The following is a 22886-nucleotide window of genomic DNA, read 5'->3' as shown; positions in this document are numbered from 1 at the left end:
GGACTGCCAGGGATTCTCGGGAACTCTCCATTCTTAGTTGTGCCAGCTTGTTGTTTCTGATGGGTTCCATTTAAATGTGGGAAACAGACTGCCCTGCCTTCCCCTGTCATTTCCCAGAAGCCCAGTTTCTTCCCATAGGAAGAGCAGATTTTATGAAATCAACACCCAGGAATGGCTGTCTTCTCCATAGCAGATTCAAATCTTCAGTTGTCTGCTATAAACTGCCAAGGTATTTCACAAGTTGACTCTAGGGTTCCAAGAAGAAAAATAACTTAATAGCAGTTGTGTTTGGATTGCTGAAGGGTGTGCCTCACTGGATATATTGATATTGTCACTGGAAAGAAAGAAGTCCCCCTCTGTCCCTCCAGTTTATCATTAGTAAAAGATTAAAATATGAAAGAGGAAACATGTGGCATTTGTTATATTCAAATGCTATAAGCATGTAGGTCTATCAAAAATGTGGCTCCCCATTTGTAAACTGAAAAGATCATTGAGAAGATTGAGTTCATATGTTGTTCCCATCTTGTTTACCACCATAAGTCTCTGAGTCCCTTGCAGCAGTGATAAAAGATAATATGGTTTCCCAAGTCCATTAGAGAAGAATAGAGCATAATGGAATGACTGATAAAAATGGAAGTGTATAGCTGTCAGACAGGAATCTCCATGAGCTGAAGTCATTAGTAATTTAGCACGTGTAATGGATTTGAAACCTTTGGGAATGACTGGAAAATCTCGGCAAGATAATCCTGTAGATGTTGACATTAAAGTAAATTTTTTTGAAGTTAATTTCAATATATTAATATCAAATTAGAGACAGTTTTTTCATTCCTACATGTTAATTCCTGGATATGCATGTAATGGAAAAGACCAATCATTCCAATAATATTGAAATACCTCTCATTTCTCAAGAATATTTCAAGGAGCTAGTTAAATTACTGGAATAAAGTAATGCTGCCCTATAACTTCGCTACCAGTAGAACAAATAATTTGAGTGGACAAAATTGGCCATATTAAATTATGATTTAGTTCATTGGTGCCCTGGTGTTCTATGCAGTACAGAATTTGCAATTACAACAGGATCATAGAATGGCAGGCATGATCATTTAAGAGATTAAAACCCAGCCAGTAAAAAGATTTCCTAAGGTCAGTCATCATTAGTGCAGTACTTAATTACTATTAAAAGTTTCACTTTTTAAATTCACAAAACTGTTTTTATGTTGCATCTAATCTCACATTACCTCCTTTCCCATCTCTGATCCTCCTGAGTATTTAGACCAAGCTGTGTGTCAGTGGATATTGCTGGTATTCCTTCTTCTTCTGTTTTCTTTGCCTGTATTCATTTCTTCTTCTCGATCATTAGGAATTTGTCATTTCAGAATGAACATCTGGAGAGTTCCCTGGCATCTCAGTGGTTAGGACCTGGTGCTTTTATTGCAGAGGGTTCATCCCTGGTCCAGGAACTAAGATCCCACAAGCTGCATGGCATAACCATAAATGAATAAATGAACGATTAAAAGAAACCAAACACCTGGTGTTGGGGGAAACCTAGGAAAGAAAATATTGAAAATTTTTCATGAGACAAATTCAGAGTATACATTTAGCCTCAGAGCTAAAATTCAGAGAGAATGTAAGGCATCTGAATAATGGGAGATTACCCTTCCCTGAACCCCAACTGTGTGCTGGATTCACAGGTGACAGGAGAACCTCCCAGAGCCATCACTTAAAAGACGAGTTTTCTAAAGTTAATGTACAGAATGGCTAGGCTTGTTAAAATCTGACCACTTTGAACGTAATGACTCCTCCTCTTGTTTTAGATTCGAGATGGTCCTTTGCATCAGGACCCTGTTCTTGGGAAATTCTGCACCACTCTCTCTGCACCCCCACTCCAGACTACAGGTCCCTTTGCCAGGATTCATTTCCATTCCGACAACCAGATTAATGACCAAGGGTTTCTTATCACCTACTTAACATCACCTTGTAAGTACCTTGATGACTGGGAGCTTAATATCAACTTGAAGGACAGTGCTATGCTCATAGCTGTTCTGTATTTTACTGTGAGGCTGAGGATGACTTACTCATACTGATCATGTATATTTATAAATATTTCTCTCATTGCTACAAATTTCTTTGTTTTCCCAGTGTTCTATTATTAATGCTGTAATACCCCTTAACCCCTAAATTCTGGGATCCACATTATGGTAAATATGTATGAGGCCCCTAAAATTAAATAATTCATACATTAGTTCCTTAGCTGTTATTGGGTGTGTTTTTTTGAGAAACAAAAGGGAAATGTAGTCTCTCTTGAGATATGTCATATTTATAGCGATTTTACCTTTAATTTGCATCAATACCTTAAAGCAAACCAACAACAAAAAAAACAGTGAAATGCACCATCATTTTATTTTTCATTTTAGATCTGTAGAGGATTTTGTTCTTCACATACATCATTGTGCCCTGATGAGAATTCAAGAGAAACACCTTTTAAGTCTCAATATCAGGAAAAATAACAAGAAACATCTTTTCACTAGTCTTCTTTCCTCATTTATTTTGGCTGCAGGCTGAATCTGCTGCTGACTTTCTGTAATTTCTGTAGCCCATACCTGTTTTCTGTGCGTACAACTTCCCCCCCCCCGACCATATCTTGCTATTCTGTATTCATTATTCCTTTAATCTGTTTCGTTTTTCTAGGTATATATTTTATTTTGTTACATGTGTTTTATAAACTGCCTCAAATCTCTTTGGCATGCAGGAAAGCATAAATGCATTTGAAAAGCAATTTATCTAAGAGGATGTCAGATTGAAAGTTAGATCACACATCTCTATAGCCATTTCTTAGGCTGTCCCACAAATACATGTCAAGCTGAAAAATCTTGTAATGAAAAGCGTAAGTCTGTTCAGGGTGAATAGAGTGGGTGTATGATGGTATATATGTGTGTATAATTTTAAAAAATTGTCTCATGCCTGGGAGCTGAAGGAATGTCTGTCTGCATGACCTTTCCCTTCTCTTCTGTGCTCTCTTTAGCGGACCTACAATGTGGAGGGAACTATACAGACCCAGAGGGTCTTCTCTCCGCTGACTTGTCTGGACCTTTCATGCACAACAGACAATGCATCTACACCATAAAGCAGCCCCCGGGAGAGCAAATACAGGTCAACTTCACCCTCGTGGAGCTGGAAGGCCAAAGTGGCTGTTCTCAGAGTTACATTGAGGTAACCTTTGCTACTGAGTGACCCTTAGATAATGTTTGTCAACATTTTTTTATATTCTGTAGAGCCGAGGTCTTCAAATGGTTGTTGGATCTGCAGCGTCCAGATCACCTGGATGATCTGGAAGTTAAGTAGTATAATCCTGTATCCTGTCCCAGACTTCCTGAACCAGAACCTCTAGGGAATTGGCTCAACAATCTGTGCTTTAACAGATTCCCCTGCCCCCCAACCCAGCCAGCTGATTTTGATGCAGGCTGGGGTCTAACACCTGTTCTAGAGAATATGAAAGAATTTGCCAAAAATAGATCTACAGATGGTGAAACAGGAGATGGGTAATAGAATAGCAAAGGACAAAAATGAAAACTGAGACTAGAAATTCATAATAGTGCTAAATTACAAGCTATTAAGTGTTAGTCACTCAGTCATGTCTGACACTTTGTGACCCCATGGACTGTAGCCCAGCAGGCTCCTCTGTCCATGGAATCCTCCAGATAAGAATACTGGAGTGGGTAGCCATTCCCTTCTGTAAGGGATTTTCCTGGCCCAGGGAGCAAACCTGGGTTTCCTGCATTGCAAGCAGATTCTTTACTGTCTGAGCCACCAGGGAAGCCCACGAGCTACTAAACTGAGCCCTAATAACCAAGGTGAATGAAAATGAGTAAAACTAATAGCATTTACTAATAGGATACAGAATTCAGAGATTGTACAGGGCAGTTTTATATGGGAGGGAACTCACCCCAGAGAAGTAAAAGGATTTGCCTAGGTGAGCTAGATAGTCAGTGGCAGAGAGTTAACTTAAAGCATTGAATAATCTTTGTTTTAGAGTTTAGGGATTTTTTTTCTTCATAAGTTCTGCTTGCCCTCCTACAGAAAACTGTAACTCTGATTTAAATGTGCGTAATGGTTGTAATAAGAAAACTATCTGAGACAAAAAGGCAGCTTTTGTTTGCCTCATCTGGTATTTCACTTGCTTAACTACTGGTCAAGCCACAAATTAAAGTGTTGAGTAAGAGAAACAAAATACTTTTGTTGGGTACAATCATTTTCAATAAACTCAGGGAGGCATTGACAATTACGTTTGCCCATGTAAGTTAGACCAATTCATTTTTCCAGGAAAAACCCAAGTAACCTCTTACCCTCTTCCCTCCTCCACATGTAGAGAGAGGAAGCACAGAATTCTAGCCTAAGATCTGGACTTAATAATGAACGAGTACATTGACAATGAAACCACAATAATATTATATTTTTAATCTAGAAGTTTTAAACTCAGATGGTAAATATGCATATTCATTCAGTTTATGTTTTCTAAAGTCGCTCATAAAGTATGTTAGAGTTTTTCATTATGAAGAAATTTTAGGCATTGTTATATAAATAAAAACTAAATTTCCAACATCTTTTTTTTTTTAATTGAAGGAAAGTAAAAATAGTCCACACTTAGTATTTACTGTGCTAGATCCCCTGGGATCTTACTCCCTGGGGGAAACTTTCTGCAGCTGTGATTATCTTCCCATTTGTGGGCCACCTATCTGGTGTTATGGGTCTTGACTATATTACATCTCTGCCTTTCCTGCCTGTCTCATTATGATTCCTTATCTACATATTTAGTTGTAGGAAATCTCTTCTGCTTGTCTTCAGGTTGTTCTCATTGATAGTTGCTCTGTAAATAGTTGTAAATTTGGTGTCCCCATCAGAGGAGCTGAGCTCTGGGTCTTTCTATTCCACCATCTCCACCCAACACTCTAAGTTCTTATTTTAGTTCAGTCCTGTGATGACTATATACTGAAACTGGTAGTCACTCAGTTGTGTCCAACTCTGTAATCCCGTGGATTGTAGCCTGCTAATCTCCTCTATCCATGGAATTCTCCAGGTAAGAATACTGGAGTGGGTAGCCATTCTCTTTTCCAGGTGGACTGAATCCAGGTCCCTTGCATTACAGGCAGATTCTTTACCATCTGAGCCACTAGTGAAGCCTTGGATAATTCTTTATCTACATACTTGAGTTCCTACTTCTGTAAGATGCCCTACCTTTCCCCCTACACTTTATAAAGATAAATCAAGGAAATAAATAAAAAATAAGCTTGAAGAATTAAAAACATTATAAATGCAAGTCTTTCTCAGGTCAAATTTCTGACTCCTGTCTTGAATGCATTAATTCAGAGACATCAGATGAGACCCTTTCATAGTTGGCCACTGAAGTATCAACATTCTGATGTGCGCTAATAACCACAGAGTCTTGATCAAATGTCCCTCAAGGGTTGTTGATGAAAAAAATAAAAGAACTTTGTTATCAGAAGGACAGGTCATGTACAGTGATTTGAATAATTGAATAGACTTTTCTATATAACCTTGACTGTCCTACAGGAATACAGCCAATTGATTTATAGAACTTTAGCACCAGCAGGGTCTCAGAAGTCATTTAATAAAAATCCTTAATTTTATAAATGAGAAAATTGAGATTACAAAGGTCAAATTCTAGTTATTGTTGGAACAGGATTTAGCTGTACATACACGTAGTATTCTAGATAGATGTATACTTACTTAGATCAAAGTTCTGACCTTTAATCATATCTATCTACTGGGAAAATTTGTGAACTAAGCCCTTTTAGGAAAAGTACATCCAACACTTTTCATATGCTTTTGACAGTGGGTAAAGTGATACTGGAAACAAATTCAAATGACATTATTATGACTCAATATATTATTCCCCTAAATGTTGGTTTTAGTTTTAAAAAGTATACCTCAAAATGACATGTTTAATCAAAAGAATAAACAAAGAAGTGTAGTATTTAAGATACATTGCTGGTTTGGAGGAAGGATGATTTTTCCATTTATTAACTCTATTTGTGAGAGAGAGAAGGAGCACCCCCCCCCCAACATTTTAGAAAGGATGAAGAAGAGAAAGGTAATTCTAGATAGGTGTGAGGGAATGATTATAGGAAGTCTTCTTTTGAGTGGGAATAGATGCTGGGAAAGATTGAAGGCGGGAGGAGAAGGGGACAACAGAGGATGAGATGGTTGGATGGCATCACCGACTCAATGGACATAAGTTTGAGTAAACTCTGGGAGTTGGTGATGGACAGAGAGGCCTGGTGGGCTGCAGTTCATGGGGTCACAAAGAGTCAGACACGACTGAGTGACTGAACTGAACTAAACTGAGATGCTCTTCTAAGAATCTCCAATCTTCTCATTTTGTAATTCCAGATGTCTTGTTGCCATGTGAACATGTCCTTTAAATGTAGATTCAAATGTCTATCTCTAGTATGTCTCTTTCACATGTAGTGTGGTTTGGAAAGATTTTCTGTTCAGTAAGAAAGCTCCATAAACATTTATTTGAGAATAAAAGTTAACTGTAAAGGATCATAAATGTGATATTGCCACGTTCAGTGTAGCATATCTTTCTTCTTTTTTAAACAAGAAATGCACATTTATATTTTAATTCTTGGATTTATATATATCACTTTCTCAGCTAAAGTTTCCACTTCTAAAAATGTATATTGCCAGTGGGTAATGTGATATGGCTTGTAACAAAAGAATAAGTACAGCAAGAATAGATCAACTGTTAGTCCCCCTGTTTTTGTTAAGAGAGCTTTTAAATTGTAGAGACTAGTTCAACAAATGTGACAGAGCTATCTTTCCAGAATAAAAAGCAGCACCTAATTAATATTCCATAAGTGATGTAAGTCATCAGAACTCTGAGTGAAGGACACATAAGGTAGTAATGAAAGTTTAATTTTAATCCCAGAGAATGCAAGTACTGGGCTGAATAATAATCTCAGAAGCTTGAGTGATGCTGCTGGCAGGGCTTGAAATGGGGTATGGAAGGAAATGAATAGAACTGTTCACCTCACTAGATCTCCTTGACCCATCCCACATCATTTGTCCCCTCCCCACCAAGACGGGAAAGGGGAGGAGAGGAGCCTTCTGGGGAAACAGGACGCTTCTGGGGAAGTTGTTCCTTCTTAGAAGAAGAAAGAAAAACAAAAACAAACTATGATTAATAAGACAGGGAGAAGTAAGTTACACTAAATTTGGCTTCTGAAATCTAGGGCATGTGTACCCATTCTACAAGTTTCACTGATTGACAGATTAATCATATTTTAGACCTCTTGCCAATCCCAGCAAATTCACAATGCAGAAATTGTACATCTCTTTATAATGAGATGCAAGTAGAAGTAACTGTTAAAAAATTTAAATATCCGACTTCTTGAAAACCTATAAACACTCTCCTGAGTAATTACTGGGTTAAGGAAGGAAATAGAAAGTGAAATGAAAGACAGTGTAGAAAGTAAAAAGAAAGTGCTACATATCAAAATCAGATAAAATCTCTAAGATTTTAAAGAAAGAATAAAATAAATGGGGAAGGGGGAGAGCACAGTCAGTTGGAACACTGAAGACTGGTCTTCCCTCTGAACCTCTCATCACCTCCTACCCCCCTCCTTCCTCTCCTCCACTCCCACTGCTCCCGGCTGTGCCCTGCACAGATCTCCCCACTCCCCACAGGTCTTGAGATGACTTCAGATTCACAAAAGATCTCCTTTTGCTCTTTGTCAGGCAGCAGAGCTGTTCAGCTCCAGCCTCAGGATTGGGTGAGGGAGGACTGGGACTTCCCATCTGCCTCAGTTCACTGGGTACCCTCAAGGGGATGTGTTGGTCAGAGTCTCATGACTGTGATGATTCACAGAAAAGTCCTTAAGGACATAAACCCAAATGGCAGAGAAAGAGTAAGACCTCTGACAAATGAAGCTGGAATGTGGCTGCAGCAAGCAGATGCACCAGAGTAACACCGTTTTCTAGTGAAGCATAGATTGAAATCAATTTTAGTTCAAAGAAATATCTTTCGAGAGATGGCAGAAAGAGGACATTGGGCAATGTCCAGTAATTTGCATTCTTAGCATATTGGATTTGGAGTTTTGGCAGAGACTAGAAACATTTGGCTAGTTTCTTAGCACTTTTGTTGTTGGCACAGTTTTTCCAAAATTGCTTTGTCATCCTGATGCTTTTAATGAAGTGATAAAATATGCTATTGTTCAGGTGAAAACAGTTCTACCCATTGGCATAATGGGAGCCAGGGAATAGACTGAGATCTAGAACCACCTAATTTTGGAGTTTCAAGGGACTGTATGGCATAAATCCTTCCTGTGTGTAGAGGAGTTGTGTGCTTATGTGGAGATCACAAACCCCATGGAACTAGTGAGATGGAGAGCAGTGAGTGAGAAGAGGAGGAGTGAGAAGAGGAGTGAGAAGAGGAGCTATGGAAATCAAGATCATCAAGAAAACTCCAGGGGCTTTCCTGGTGACTCAGTGGTAAAGAATTCTCCTGCCAATGAAGGAGACATGGGTTAGATCCCTGATTCAGAAATATCCCACATGCCACAGAGCAATAAGCCAATGAGCCACAACTATTGAGCCTGTGCTCTAGAGCCTGGGAACCACAACTAGTGAGCCCATGTGTCCTAGAGCCTGTGCTCCACAACAAGAAAAGCCACTGCCATGAGAAGCCTGTCCACTACAACTAGAGAATAGCCCCTGCTTGCAGCAACTAGAGAAAGCCCAGATGCATCAACAAAGACCCAGAAAAGTTAATAATGAGAAAGGAAGGAAGGAAGAGAAAGAAAAAGAAAGAAAGCTCCAAACTATTGGGGCAGATTAAGAGGATGGCCAGTGCTTTCTGGTATAAATGGAACAATATTGCATGAAAACATGAGAAAGAACTTTGACTCTCTGTTTCACTAAAGGCAAGATATTTAACATCAGTTAAACTCAGCTTCTTCATCCATAATAGGAACAGTAATACTACTCTTTTGGAGAAGGCAATGGCACCCCACTCCAGTACTCTTGCCTGGAAAATCCCATGGACAGAGGAGCCTGGTAGGCTACAGTCCATGGGGTCGCTAAGAGTTGGGCACGACTGAGCGACTTCACTTTCACTTTTCCCTTTCATGCACTGGAGAAGGAAATGGCAACCCTCTCCACTATTCTTGCCTGGAGAATCCCAGGGACGGCGGAGCCTGGTGGGCTGCCATCTATGGGGTCGCACAGAGTCGGACACGACTGAAACAACTTAGTAGCAGCAGCAGCAATACTACTCTTTATAGAATAATTAGAAGAGGTCATTCACTCACTTATCTATTCATTCTCTGCATAGTTAATCGAACAATGTTCATGCCAGGTACTGTGTTGGGGATGAGTGTATACAGCACAGAGATATTAAACATGCAAGCATACAATTACATACTTTCAAGGTGGGAAAAGTATCATGAAGGAAAGAAATATATGAGTGAAAATAACAGGACTGATGCCTTTAGTTGAATGATAGAGGTAGCTTCTCTAAGGATGTCACATTTTGAGTCTGAAGATGAGAAGGGATTAGAAATGCAAAGATCCAGGAGAAGGAGGAACTGAGAAAAAAAAACTTGCCAAATATGAAGAATTGAAAATAGACTATGTGGCTGGAATCAACAGAGGAGATGCAGAGAGAAACAGGAGTTACACAGGAACTAAATCTTGTAGGGCTTTGTATATGGGTGTAAATGTACTGAGCTTTGCTCAGTGAAAAGGGAAACTATTAGAATGTTGTTAGCACAGTGTCTGGCACACTAGGAAATGAAAGTTAACATGACAGTGATTCCAATAACGACAATGGGAGGAGGAGAGAGGGTGGCAGCAGCTGACATAGTGGAGTTTGCAATCATGTAGGAACACACTTCTAGGTAAAACTAGACATGTATTCCATGTTTTAGAAAAGCAGATTAAAGAAACAAATAAAGGGCAAATTTACTCTATTGGTAAAGATATTAAAAACAATACTGTTTCAAGAGGCATAAAAAGCTTTAAAAATTTAACTATGAAATCACAAAACATAATAATGGTGAAGGATAATAACCTAAGAAAACAATTTTTAGTCCTTGTGGTTTCTGTCATCTCTTACCCCTCACCCTTTAATCTATCTTTTGGAAAGGGGTCCCGTTCACCTCCAGATGAATGAAGACTGGTCTCCAGGATCAAGTCTTCACTTAGCTAAGGAGCATTTCAGCTTGAGGCTCACGTCACAAGAAGCCACATGTTAAATGCTACTGTATAGTAAGGTTAGTAAGGCTCTGATTTTAGCTGTCTCAGTTGGATCAAGCCTAAGTGCCAGCATATTTGGTTTGCTTTGAATTAGGATGTGATACTTAACCATATTTTAAAAATCACTTTGTTTGGACACAAATCTGGACACATAGCAGATACAAACAAATGAGCACATATATTAAGACCTTGCGTTGGGACCTGATCCATTATAGATGTTAAAGCTTACTTGTCACTGGGCTCCAGACACACCTACAATTTCATATAAACTATATTTTTAAGCCTAATTAGTTTTAGCTCTTTCTACAGGACATGGTTCTTTTTTTTTAATTGACTTTTATTGGAGTAGGTTGCTTTACAATGTTGTTTTAGTTTCTGCTGTACAGCAAAGTGAATCAGCTCCCTATATACATACATCCCCTCGTTTTTGGATTTCCTTCCTATTTAGGTCACCAAGACATAGTTTCTTTCTAAGAACTAATTTTTTAAATTAAAAAACACACTTTTGTATGAGTAGTTTGTCATCAGGAACTAGGTACATCTGCTGAAGCTAAAAATCAGAAGCCATTTGGGCTGTCCTGTAGGGTTAAATCATAGGTCACAGGTTGTAAATTCGATCTCTGAGCCTGAAAAAATCAGTGTTTGCTGAATAAATAGCACAATCAATGAAAAATCTGGGCCTCATCCACAGAACAGTAAAATTTGAAATGGTCCTTGTCATTTCTTTGCAAATGTGACCTACAGTAAAGAATGGATTTGGTGTGGTGATGCCTCTGCAAGTGACCATGGCATGGCTTCAGCTGGCTTTTATTTTTGGAGGATAATTGCTTTACAATGTTGTGGTGGTCTCTGCTATACACCAACGTGAATCAGTCATAATTATATATATACATTCCTTCCCTCTTGAGTCTCCCTCCTCTGCCCCATTCCACCCAGCTGACTTAAGAAAAAAAAACAATTTTTTGGTTCAAACCAGGCTCAAATATGAGTCATCTTTCTCTAGTTTAGATTTCAATAATGAAAAGTCAACAACAATAAAATCAAAAACAATAATGGAAAATTTCTGTGGCTTACAACAACATATGCTTATATTCCACACACGTTAACATGCAAGTGTGGGGTCAGGGGCAGCTCTGCTGATCTGGTCCCTTGTTCCATCTGTCCCTGGGACTCCAGCCCTTAGTCTTGTGAGAGCAGAAAGGAAAAGGTGGTTGAATCACGCAGTGACTCCCAAAGCTTGTTCTTGGAAACGGGCACTTCACTTCTGCTCACATTCATTTGGGCAAAGCAAACCCTGTGGCCAAGCCTAGAGTCAAGGACAAGGACAAGTCAAGGCCATTTAATAATGGCCATAGGGAAGCAGCACAAGTCACAAGGCAATGAGCTTGTGAGATATTCAGTCTCTTTCTGGAGGGATGTGAGTAATTAGAAAAATAGCACATTCTGTCCCCTTGCACAAGCACAAAAGAAAGAGGTTTTTGTGATGTGCAAATTCACAAGTCCTCTGATATTGAATGCAGGATGTGCATTTAGTATCACTCTAGAGCATTCAGGGGTTGTGGTTATAGTATCACCATGCCTAGGATCCAGGGAGAATACAGACTTTCAGAATTAATAAGGTTTCATTTCCACAGAGAGCGAGAGAAACGTAGCCAAAATCAATTGTACCTTCTAGGTTTAAAGCCCTTGAGCCCTATAAGTTCCTCTTAAAACATTTGGGCTGCAACTGCCTTTCTCCTTGCTGAAGTCCTTGAATTTCATTAGTGAGGCCCAGGGGAATGGCCCACTTTAGCTACCTCTGATGCTGTTTGGCTGTTTTTCTTCCCCCTTGTCATCTTCTAATGGGCAAAAGAGAAGAGAGAGACATTCGCTGCAGTCTTAGCAGAAGCAAATGGCACCCTGGAGGATTCCAGAGCAGGAAGATCTCTTCCTCTGTGTTTCATGCTTTCTGGTTTCTAAGCACTGTAGTATGTCTCTAACAAAAATCGAACCATCACACCACGCCTTGAAACTAATGAATCAGCAAGCATCCATCAGATACCTATTAGCAGTTTCGTGTTAGAAGATGAAGGTGATACAGGAATTTTCTCTTCCCTAAGAGATCTGCTGTTTGGTTGGAGACCTACCTAACATAAATTAATGGCAGTATGTGAAATTTACGTTACAGCTCACACAAAGGAACTGGTTTGGGATGAGTCAGTGGAAAGGCATGAAATTTCCAACATCTGTGTAAGACTTTATCATATGGCTGTACCATGATTTATTTAATCACCCTCCTATTATTAGACATTTGGAATATTTTCGATTCTTATGTTTATAGAGTATATTGATGTGGAACCTTGTGTGTCTTTGTCTGAATCTTGAATGATTTCCTTATGAGAGAGTGTTAGAAGTGAAGTTACCAAGTCCAAAACTATAAACTGTCAACATTTCTTGATACATTTGTCTAGTTACTTTACAGAAATTTATACTCCCACCAGCTACGGATGGGAGTAACATGTTACCATATCTCGACCAGCTTTGGCTATCGTACTTGTAAGCTCTTCCCTTTACTGTCCATTCCCCTTGACCTGGATATTCTTTCAAGTTTCAGTTTAAAAGTTATTTCTGCTGAGAAATCTTCCCTAATTTTCTGTGGGAGTTCAGAGTATTTGGTTAAGTCAGTGGTTCTCTACACTTCAAGACCTTCCAGTGTGACTCTTATACTATTCTGAAATGAACATAGATGATATCAGCTCACATTGTATACATACGTTATATAAATAAATCTGTAAGTGCAAGATTTAGGAGAAATAAAGCAAAGTAAAAGAAGTTATGTCAGTGTGTTAAAAGCCTGGGCAAGCTGCACTTGAAGACAGAATGAAGTCATAAATTGTTTGCTTCCTGAACCATACGAATGCTGCAATAAAAATGCAAGCTGACATGGCCATGTGGGTTAGAGATGAATTTTCTGAAATGGTGACCAATTTTTGGCAGATTTCCAGGAATAAAAAATAACTTCTTTTGATTTACACTCTACTTGTAATCCTGGAAAATCTGGTACATATTAGAACTGAGCAAAAGTATTTTGTATCTGGTATATAAAATAGGGGTAGATTTTACATTTATAACTGTCACTGCAATGAAGGACACATAGAACACAGGAGAACCCTTGTTGTCTGTGACTGTCTCTCACATTTCAAGGTGTTTCATATCTCCAGTCCCCAGCCACTAAATGTCAATAGCACCCCACCACCTTCATGTTAGTAATTAACACAAAGCCAAAAACTGCCTTCACAGATTTCCAGAATGTTTAATTAAGGTACCTATGGAGAACCATTGTGTTAAGCAATATCAGCACGCTGTACATTCTCAAACATGACAGTCATGCTTTTGGGGGAAAAAAAAATGCACTTGCTTGTTGTGTGCTCCTGTGAGTGGCGCCTCTCTCACAGTGACGTCACAGGCACAGGTGCTGGTGTTTGTTGATACCTTGATAATGTTAGCTGTGGGAATGGAGCTATGTTTGGACAGCTGCTGCTGCTGCGGCTGCTGCTGCTAAGTCGCGTCAGTTGTGTCCGACTCTGTGCGACAACCATAGACGGCAGCCCACCAGGCTCCGCCATCCCTGGGATTCTCCAGGCAAGAACTCTGGAGTGGGTTGCCATTTCCTTCTCCAGTGCATGAAAGTGAAAAGTGAAAGTGAAGTCGCTCAGTCGTGTCCGACTCTTCGCGACCCCATGGACTGCAGCCCACCAGGCTCCTCCGTCCATGAGATTTTCCAGGCAAGAGTACTGGAGTGGGGTGCCATTGCCTTCTCCGGTTTGGACAGCTAGTTCTTCCAAAAGAATTCTGTAGAACAAAAGTAGGTATGTATATCCATAGAAGATTTCCTGATTTGAGTGAGAAACTTCTGAAAGGTCAAAAATAGCAATAGTTATTCTTTAGTCCACTTTTTCTAGTACTAGGCATTTTGCTAAGGAATTCACGTGTTGGTTTCATCTATTTGGTCCAACTCCTTGAGTTTGGCTTAGATTTAGTAACTTGTTCGAAGTTATTAAGTGTGGAGGTTTGTCAGCGACAGAGGTGGGAATTGAATCCAGTTTACGACTCCATAGACCAGATTTATGGTCACCACACTGTAAGATACTGACTGTTGATTTAAAATAGGTGGTCTTTATTATATGAAGAACATTTCCTTTTGCTCCTGACTTTCTAAGAGTTTTGTTTCTAACAAATATAAATGCTGACACTTTTTGCCATCTATAGAGATTAAATACTTTAGCTTATTGGATCTATTGGCAAGTTTAATTTATAATTTCTAATAGTCCTTGCATCACTCTTATCCTCATGTTTGATTTGATACATAAGCCTACAAAGAGAGTGAATTCACTTTTCTTGAACTGTGTTTAGGATTTTTGTATCTATATTAATAGATGAGATCTGCTCATAGTTTTCCTTTGTATTATCTGTGTTGGGATTTGGTGAGATGATTCCGAGAATAATTATTTGGGAATTGTTCCATGTTTGAGGGTTCCTTAGAACAAATTATGTATGGGAATTGTCTTTTCCTTTAACATCTAATTTAATTCACCAGGTAGAGCATCTTCTAGAAGGTTTTTTTGGGGGAAACTAATTATTTGTAATATTTTCAGTTTTATCTATGGCTTATTATCTACTCAGATTTTATTTTTCTCCTTCTTGTGATAATTATAGTAATTTAGATTTTTCTGGGGATAAACACTTCAAACATTCAACTATATTAACATAATGTTGTACCTAAAATTATTATACAAGTTTTTCAGAATCTGTGTATTTGTATCACCTTTGTCATTTTAAATTTTTTGTATTTGTGCTCATTTTCTTTTTTTTTATTCTTTTTCTTTGTTGATTAGGTTTCTTGATTAGGATTACAGATCAATTTTATTTTTCTCTTTAGGTTCGAGATGATCAAACCTTACTTGGAAAAGTCTGTGGCAATGAAACCTTCTCTCACATTAAATCCATTACTAACAGTATCTGGATCAGGCTTAAAATGGATGCTTCTGTTGTCAGAGCTAGTTTCAGTGCTGTTTATCAAGTGGGTAAGAAAATTTAATTTTTAAATGTCTCATTTGCCTGATTGTAGCATTTTCATTTCTTGAAATATTTTAGTCATTCTGTGTCCTCCAGTGGTAAGGGGAAAACTCTAATAGTAAGGTCATGTTGCATTATATCCTTCTGCAGAGTGAAACTCTGCAATAAAATTGAGGGCAGCAGTCATTTATCTCTGGACAAATACTACTGTTGTTTTCATATTCACAGCTTGTGGAGGAGAATTAACTGGAGAAGGGATCATTCGCTCGCCCTTTTACCCTAATGTGTATCCAGGAGAAAGGGTCTGCTTGTGGACCATCCGCCAACCCCAAAGTCAAGTGGTTCTTCTCAACTTCACTGCCTTTGACATGGGGGGTTCTGCCCACTGTGATACAGATTATATCGAGGTGAGAGTGAAACACTTTTGAATATTTGCATTTGATTAGATGTTGTTAAAAATATTATGTCATGTTATCCTCACTCAGTTACATGAAACAAAACTAGTTTATAGATGCAAAATCCTCAACAAAATTCTAGCTAACTGGATCCAGCAGCATATAAAGAGGATTATATAGCCCAGAAATGCAAGGCTGCTATACATCCAAAAACAGTCAGTATAAAATAAAGGGGGAAAATCCTCACATAATTACCTCAATAGATACAAATAAATAGCATTTGACAAAGTTCAGTATCTTTTCATGAAAAAACACTCAACAAACCAAGAACAGAATGTAACTTCCTTAATCTGATTAAAGGGCATCTATAAAAAATATATAGAGGCAAAATTCTCAACAAAATTCTAGCTGAATGAATCCAGCAGTATATAAAGCTAACATCATTTTAAATAATAAAACACTAAATACTTTGCCTCTGTGTTGTCAGTAAAAAGGCAAAGATGTTTGTTCTTACCATGTGTTTTCAACATTATACTGGAAATTCTAGTTAGGACAATAAGCAAGGAAAGGAGATAAAATGCATCTAGAATAGAAAGAAAGGAACATGATTATCTCAATTCACAGATACTGTTGTGTATAGAAAATCTTAAGGAATGCATACACATAAAATATCAAAACTAATAAATACGGCAGGTTGTGGGATACAAGATCAAAATATGATAGTCATATCTTTTTTATACACTAGCAATGAACAGTTTGAAAATTAAATCAAGAAAACGATTTCATTTCCAATAACATAAAAAAGAATAAACATTGAGGAATATAGCTTTAAAGAGACATCTAAAATCTATACTCTTGAAAACTACAAAGGAAGGAAATTAAAGACCTCAATAAATAGAAAGACATCTCAAATTAATAGACTAAAAGACCTAATGCTGTTAAAATGACAATACTACTTAAATTTATCTAAAGATTCAATTCAGTCTCTACTGAAGTCCCAGTGGAAATTTTCACAGAAACTCATAAGCTGACTGTAAAATTCTTATGGAAATGCAAGGGAACCAGGAGCATTCTTGAAAAAGAGCAACATTGGAGGAGTCATAATTATGACTTTAAAACTTAGAACAGAGCTATAATAATCAACTAAGGGTATTACATGTATTATTCAAGTAAGAATAAAAATATGGAGCAATGGAACAGAACAGAAAATCTAGAAATAAATTGCTGTATCTTTATGATCAATTGATTTTTGAAAAGAGCACCAAGACTTTCAATGGGAAAAAATGGTTTTTTCAAGTGGTGTTGAACATGCACATATGAAATTAGGAAACTGGACCCTTTCCTTACACCATACAAAAAAATTAACTCAAAATGGATCACAGATGTAAATTTGAGAGCTAAAATCATGAAACTCTTGAAGATAACATAGGAATCAGTGTTTGTGATTTGAGCCTTCTTAGATCTGACAGAAAAATACAACAAAAGAAAAACTGGAAAATTTGAAATTCATTGAAATTAAAAATAAATAATCTAATTTTTAAATGAGCAAAGAGTATGTATTTATATATTTATTTAAAGAAGATACACAAAAGATACTCGACATCACTAATCATCAGGGAAATACAAATCAAACCACAATGGGCTGCTGCTTCACAACCGCTAGGATGACTATAATCAAGAAGTCAGATAATAACAAGTGTTGAAATTGGAACCCTTTTACACTTTCCCACCACTGGTGAACATTTAAATGGTATGGCTGTCGTGGAAAACAATTGACAGCTCCTCAAAAAGTTAAACATAGAGTTATCATTTGATCCAGCAATCCCACTTCTAGGTATACATTGAAGGAAAATGAAAATATACATTCACACAAAAGTTGTACCTGAATGACTACAGTCATTATTCATAGTAGCCAGAAAGTGGAAACAACCTAAATGTCCATCAGTTGATATGTGGATTAATAAAATGTGATATAGCCATCCAATGGAATATTATATGGTATTAAAAAGAAATGCAGTAATGATACACACTACAACATGGATGAACTTTGAAAACACTATGCGAAGTGAAAGGAGCTAGTTACAAAAGGCTGCGTATTGTATGATTCCACTTATTTGAAATGTCCAGAAGAGGGAATCTATAGAAATAGAAAATAGAATAATGGCTTTGTGGGGCTGGGGCTTGAGGGGGATGAGGAGCAGCTGCTGATAGCGATGGAGTTTCTTTTAGGGCAACTAAAATATTCTCAAATTGATTTTTACTATATTAATACATTTTTAAAAAATATTATTCTTGAAGCAGTTTTCCAAAATAAATATCTAGGAGAATAAATATGAACATATCTTTTTCACTTAGATTGGTAGCAGTTCCATTCTGGGTTCTCCTGAAAATGAAAAGCACTGTGGCACAGACATCCCATTGTTTGTAACATCTGTGTACAATTCTCTTCATGTCATATTCGTGAAAAGTTCTTCTACTGAAAACCATGGTTTTGTGGCTAAATTTAGCAGTGAAGCTTTGGGTAAGTGATTCTTCTACTTTGCCTTTGGGACTTGTATCAGAATAAGTGAACAATGGAAATACATTATTATAGAAAATTAATCTATACTGTAGGTGTGTAGTCACCTATGCTGTAAAAATTTTAAAGTACACTTAAAGGCAAAGAAAATATATATTTCCTAATCAGCACATCTCAGTGGTTTATTGATGCCTATTAATAAGAGAAAAATTTAGGTTATCCTAGGTGGCACAGAAGGAAACTTTTCCTTTTTGACCTTTTAAGAGGTTGTGATCAGATTATTTTATTTGGAATTCCAGGTAGCTTGTTGGTTCTAATTTTAATCAGAATTTAAAATAATTTGGATAATTATTATTATTTTTATTTCAACAGTATGTGGAAAAGTTCTTACAGAGTCAACCGGAAGCATTCAAAGTCCTGGCCATCCAAATATCTACCCCCATGGCATCAGTTGTACCTGGCATATCATAGTCCAACCTGGTCACCTGATTCATCTGAGATTCAGAGAATTTCATCTGGAGTTTCATTACAATTGCACAAAGGACTATCTAGAAGTTTATGACACTGGTTCTCAGACATCTCTTGGGAGGTGAGAATATTTTATTTTTTGCTTTTTAACATGAAAGTTTCCTGCTTTCTTATGTTCCAACTTCTGTAAAAGATGTTAAAATCCACCATGTTGTGTTATAAAAAATAAGTGAGATCATTACATTTCTCAGTGACCTTTTCTATATCATTATTCATTACTCTGTAGCCTTGGGCATTAGTAATTACCTTTTGACATGAGGTTATACCCATGAAGGCATCACCAAAATCAAAATAATGCTCATATCCATTACCCTCACACGTTCTTCCTGCCTTCAAACCTTCTATAAGTCCTCATTTCTGCCCCTCTTACCCAACCCCAGGAAATCAATACACTGCTTTCTATCACTGTAAGTTAGTTTGCATATCTGAAAATGTATAAAAGCGGAATCATTCTGTATGTACTCGTTTTTCTTCTGACTTTTCTCAGTCAGCATAATTTGTTGAGTTCCTTTAATCTGAGGGTTAATAGTTTAATGAAATCTCAAAAATTTGAGGCTGTTAGTTCTTGAAATGCTTTTTTAATCTCTTTTGCCCTTGGAACTCTAATGGCACCTATTTGATATTGTCCCACAACTCACTGATACTCTGTTCATTTGAGTTTGTGTCTTTGTTCTGTGTGCATTTCATTTTGGAAAGTATCTATTGCTCTGTAGTCAAGTGCACTAATCTTTTCTTCTATAGTGTCTATTCTGCTATCAATCCTACCAGGTACATTTTTCCATCATAGACATTGTAATTTTCACTTCTGGAAATTCATCCGAGGCCATCTTTTATATCTTCCACATCCCTGCTTTACATATTAATTTTTTTCTTCTAGCATCTAAATTGGTGGGATACAGTTATAAATATTTTGATGTCTTTGCTGATTCAGTCTTTCTTGCTATATTATGATTGATGAATTTTTCTTCTCATTATGGGTTATACTTTCTTCCTCCTTTTCATAGTTGGTAATACTTGATATTACCAATTCGTTGGAAAAGATCTTGATGCTGGGAAAGATTGAGGGCAGGAGGAGAAGGGGGCAACAGAGGATGAGATGGCTGGATGGCATCACTGACTCAGTGCACATGAATTTGCAGCCCAGCATGCTGCAGTCCGTGGGATCGCAAACAGTCAGACACAACTTAGCGACTGAACGACAATGTTTGATAGGATGACAGACATTTTCAGTTTTGTGTTTGTGTACCAGACACTATTGTATTAGTCTAAGTATTCTTGGGTTTTGTTTTTGGATGCAGTTAAGTTACTCTGAAACAGTTTGATCATTTTTATTCACTTGTCTCCTGTCTCTGAAGAGTTATTGTCTTTCACTGATTGATATCTAATGTCTTGAGAACCATTATGTTATCTATTTTGTCCAGATTTTCAGTTGTTTCAGAAAAAAGATTATGTAAATCTAGCCCCTGTTATTACATCTTTGTTGGGCATAGATATCTCTTGCTTCCCTTTTCCCCCTTTTTTTGTATTTCATTTTCTTTTTCCTCATCCATTTTTTAAACATTTAAACATTTTTTTCCTTATCCATTGTTTCCTGAAACTTATTTTTGCCCCTAACTTTATTCTCCCTCTTCATTTTTTGCTCTTCCTTGTCTTAATCTTTAAATTTTTTAAATTCCTTCTTTTTTATGGTTGGTACTTGACTCCTAATCACTGAAAATTACCTATTTTTTGCTGAATGATATAAACTATTATTGTTGTTGTTCAAAAGAGAGGCATATAAAATATTAATTCATCTACCTTTGCTTTGATTGAGATATTAAATCATTTTTACACTGAAATGGTATTATACACCTTTTTTTTTTTTCTTTTTCTGCCTCAGAAATTAACTCATCCATTTCCCATGTTTAATACTTTGTCTTATTTTGGTTTCTATTTTCCCCCCCGTCATTCCTTTGCTTTTACCAAGTGTTCTTTGAATTGAGATTTTGATTTTCTAGTCACTTCTCTCACAAGTATTTCTAGATAAGAGCTCACAACATGATGTCTTTTATTGCAACTTTACTTCTAGCCTTACTAGAATAGTTTTTCTGAGTAAAACTTGCTTTCTTCAGCAAAAATTTGACATGGATTAGCAATCAAACTCTTACCTCTGTATGGACCAGTGTTGTCAAGACAGTAGAGTTCAGTATAACCTGTATAAGGCTAACTATTCTAGACACTGTTCTTAGTTCCTTATATACGGTGTATTAACTCATACAATTCTCAGGACAACTCTTTGAAGTAGGTCATATTACCATCCCCATTTTATAGATGGGAAAACTGAGACATTTGTCCAAAATCATAAAGCCTCTAAGGGATAGAGCTGACTCTAGAGTCTGTGCTGTGAGTTTATAATACATGATTTTCCTTTGTTGTATATGTATGTTTATTATATTTCTATTAATAAGTTCATTAATATGCTATATGGTGACATACTGTAGCTCAGAATTTCTAAATTCGTTAAAATTCTGTTATATGACATGTCACACACTTATGCACATACATAAAACCATCTAAAGGAAGTAACTGTGAGTTTGGATGATTTTTAACAACTTTATGTATGTTTTGTGCTTGAAATAAATTTGTTTTTTAAGGTTAATATGGGATATTATTATTGTGTTTTTTTAACATGTCCTAATTTGGGGTATGTCATTTTGAGCATCTGAAAGTTTTTAAATCTGTGTTCTTTCTTGGTTCCAAATAGATATTGTGGAAAATCCATTCCACCCTCTCTTACCAGTAGTGACAACTCATTAATGCTTACATTTGTGGCTGACTCTGACCTTGCTTATGAAGGTTTTCTAATAAACTATGAAGCAACTGATGCATCAGCAGGTAAGAAAATAGCATTGTATGCTTGTTTTCACTTACTTTCTTACAAAATAGTACCATGAGAATACTTTATGCCAGAATTTGTGCTATATAAAGAAAGATGCTTTTATAATAAAGTGTAGTGACTTAAGTTCCTTTCGTATTAAATATAGGGTAATGATAAGTATTTTATCAATGTTAAATCTTCTAATTTTGGTAATTGTACTATGGTTTTATAAGAAAATGTTTATGTTTTTAGGAATAATGAAGCAATGGGAGCAAAATATACATATGTGATAAGTCTAAGTGAAAGGAATTTGGGAACTATTCCTAACAACTTTTCTGTTGAATTTAAATTTCTATCAAAATTAAATGTTACCAAAGAGACCAAAAATTTAAGAAATTAGAAAAGGACAAAAACAGAGTAAGAAACCACTATATTACATGGAATTCTATGGCAGAAAATGAAAATTTTCTTTTTTAGGATATACGTTCCTAAATTTGACCTAACGAAATTGAAACTTTTCAGCATTTATTCCTCTTATTATATTTTTCTATTACTTAATTCTCATCATTACTTTGCTCTTTGTCAATGAAATGTAGGAAACAAGCACCATTTGCCAGCAGGGTCTTTGAGGTCATAGGTAAACCAGAGATGTTCCTAGCTGGCCCCAGAGACTATGGGTTTTAGGGCTCCCTTGGTGGCTCAGCAGTAAAGAATCTGCCTGCCAATGCAGGAGATGTGGGTTCGATCCCTAGGACTGGAAGATCCCACAGAGAAGAAAATGGCAACTCACTTGTGTGCTTGCCTGGATAATCCCATGGACAGAGGAGCCTGGTGGGCTATAGTCCATGGGGTCATAAAGAGTTGGACAAGCCTTAGGGACCAAACAGCAACAATAAACGTGTTTTCTCAGGCTCATGTTGCCCCTGGGATATGTACCTTTTTAGGGAGTCTGGGTTTTCCTTTTGTGTAGTAGTTAGAAAGATAGCTCATGGACCAAATACTTTGCAGTTATGACATATGGGGGTGTGTGATTAAGTTTCCCAAGCAGTTCACACCTTTGAATTGTCCCAGAAGCATGCAATTCTTCTTTGCTTAAGAAAGTACCAAGAGCCCAAGAGCGTTTCCTTGTGCCATATGTGCTCCTGCTGACACTCTTGCATCCAGAAACCCCAGGCTCTCATCTTTTAAAGCCCCCATTCCCTTTAAAAAAAAAAAAAAAAAGGTAAATTAATCTACTTGGAGTCCCTATCAATTTCTC

The 22886-nt window shown here is 37.1% G+C and overlaps 1 protein-coding gene across 1 annotated transcript in view; it reads left to right on the top strand.

Moving 5' to 3' along the window:
• The window catches only part of CUBN (cubilin), a 265963-nt gene that overhangs the window by 35067 nt on the left and 208010 nt on the right, over nt 1-22886 (top strand). The window contains exons 16-22 of the mRNA XM_081553627.1: nt 1815-1977; nt 3023-3210; nt 15194-15338; nt 15559-15737; nt 18081-18246; nt 18616-18832; nt 21515-21645. Coding sequence (XP_081409753.1) covers nt 1815-1977; nt 3023-3210; nt 15194-15338; nt 15559-15737; nt 18081-18246; nt 18616-18832; nt 21515-21645 — 1189 coding nt within the window. The remainder of the gene's footprint in view (nt 1-1814; nt 1978-3022; nt 3211-15193; nt 15339-15558; nt 15738-18080; nt 18247-18615; nt 18833-21514; nt 21646-22886) is intronic.

Source organism: Giraffa tippelskirchi, chromosome 13, assembly GCF_054371585.1.
Source record: "Giraffa tippelskirchi isolate mGirTip1 chromosome 13, T2T-mGirTip1v1.2.pri, whole genome shotgun sequence".
NCBI classification, from domain to species: domain Eukaryota; kingdom Metazoa; phylum Chordata; class Mammalia; order Artiodactyla; family Giraffidae; genus Giraffa; species Giraffa tippelskirchi.
The sequence above is the reverse complement of the archived record's forward strand: the minus strand, read 5'-3'. Positions and strand labels throughout refer to the sequence as shown.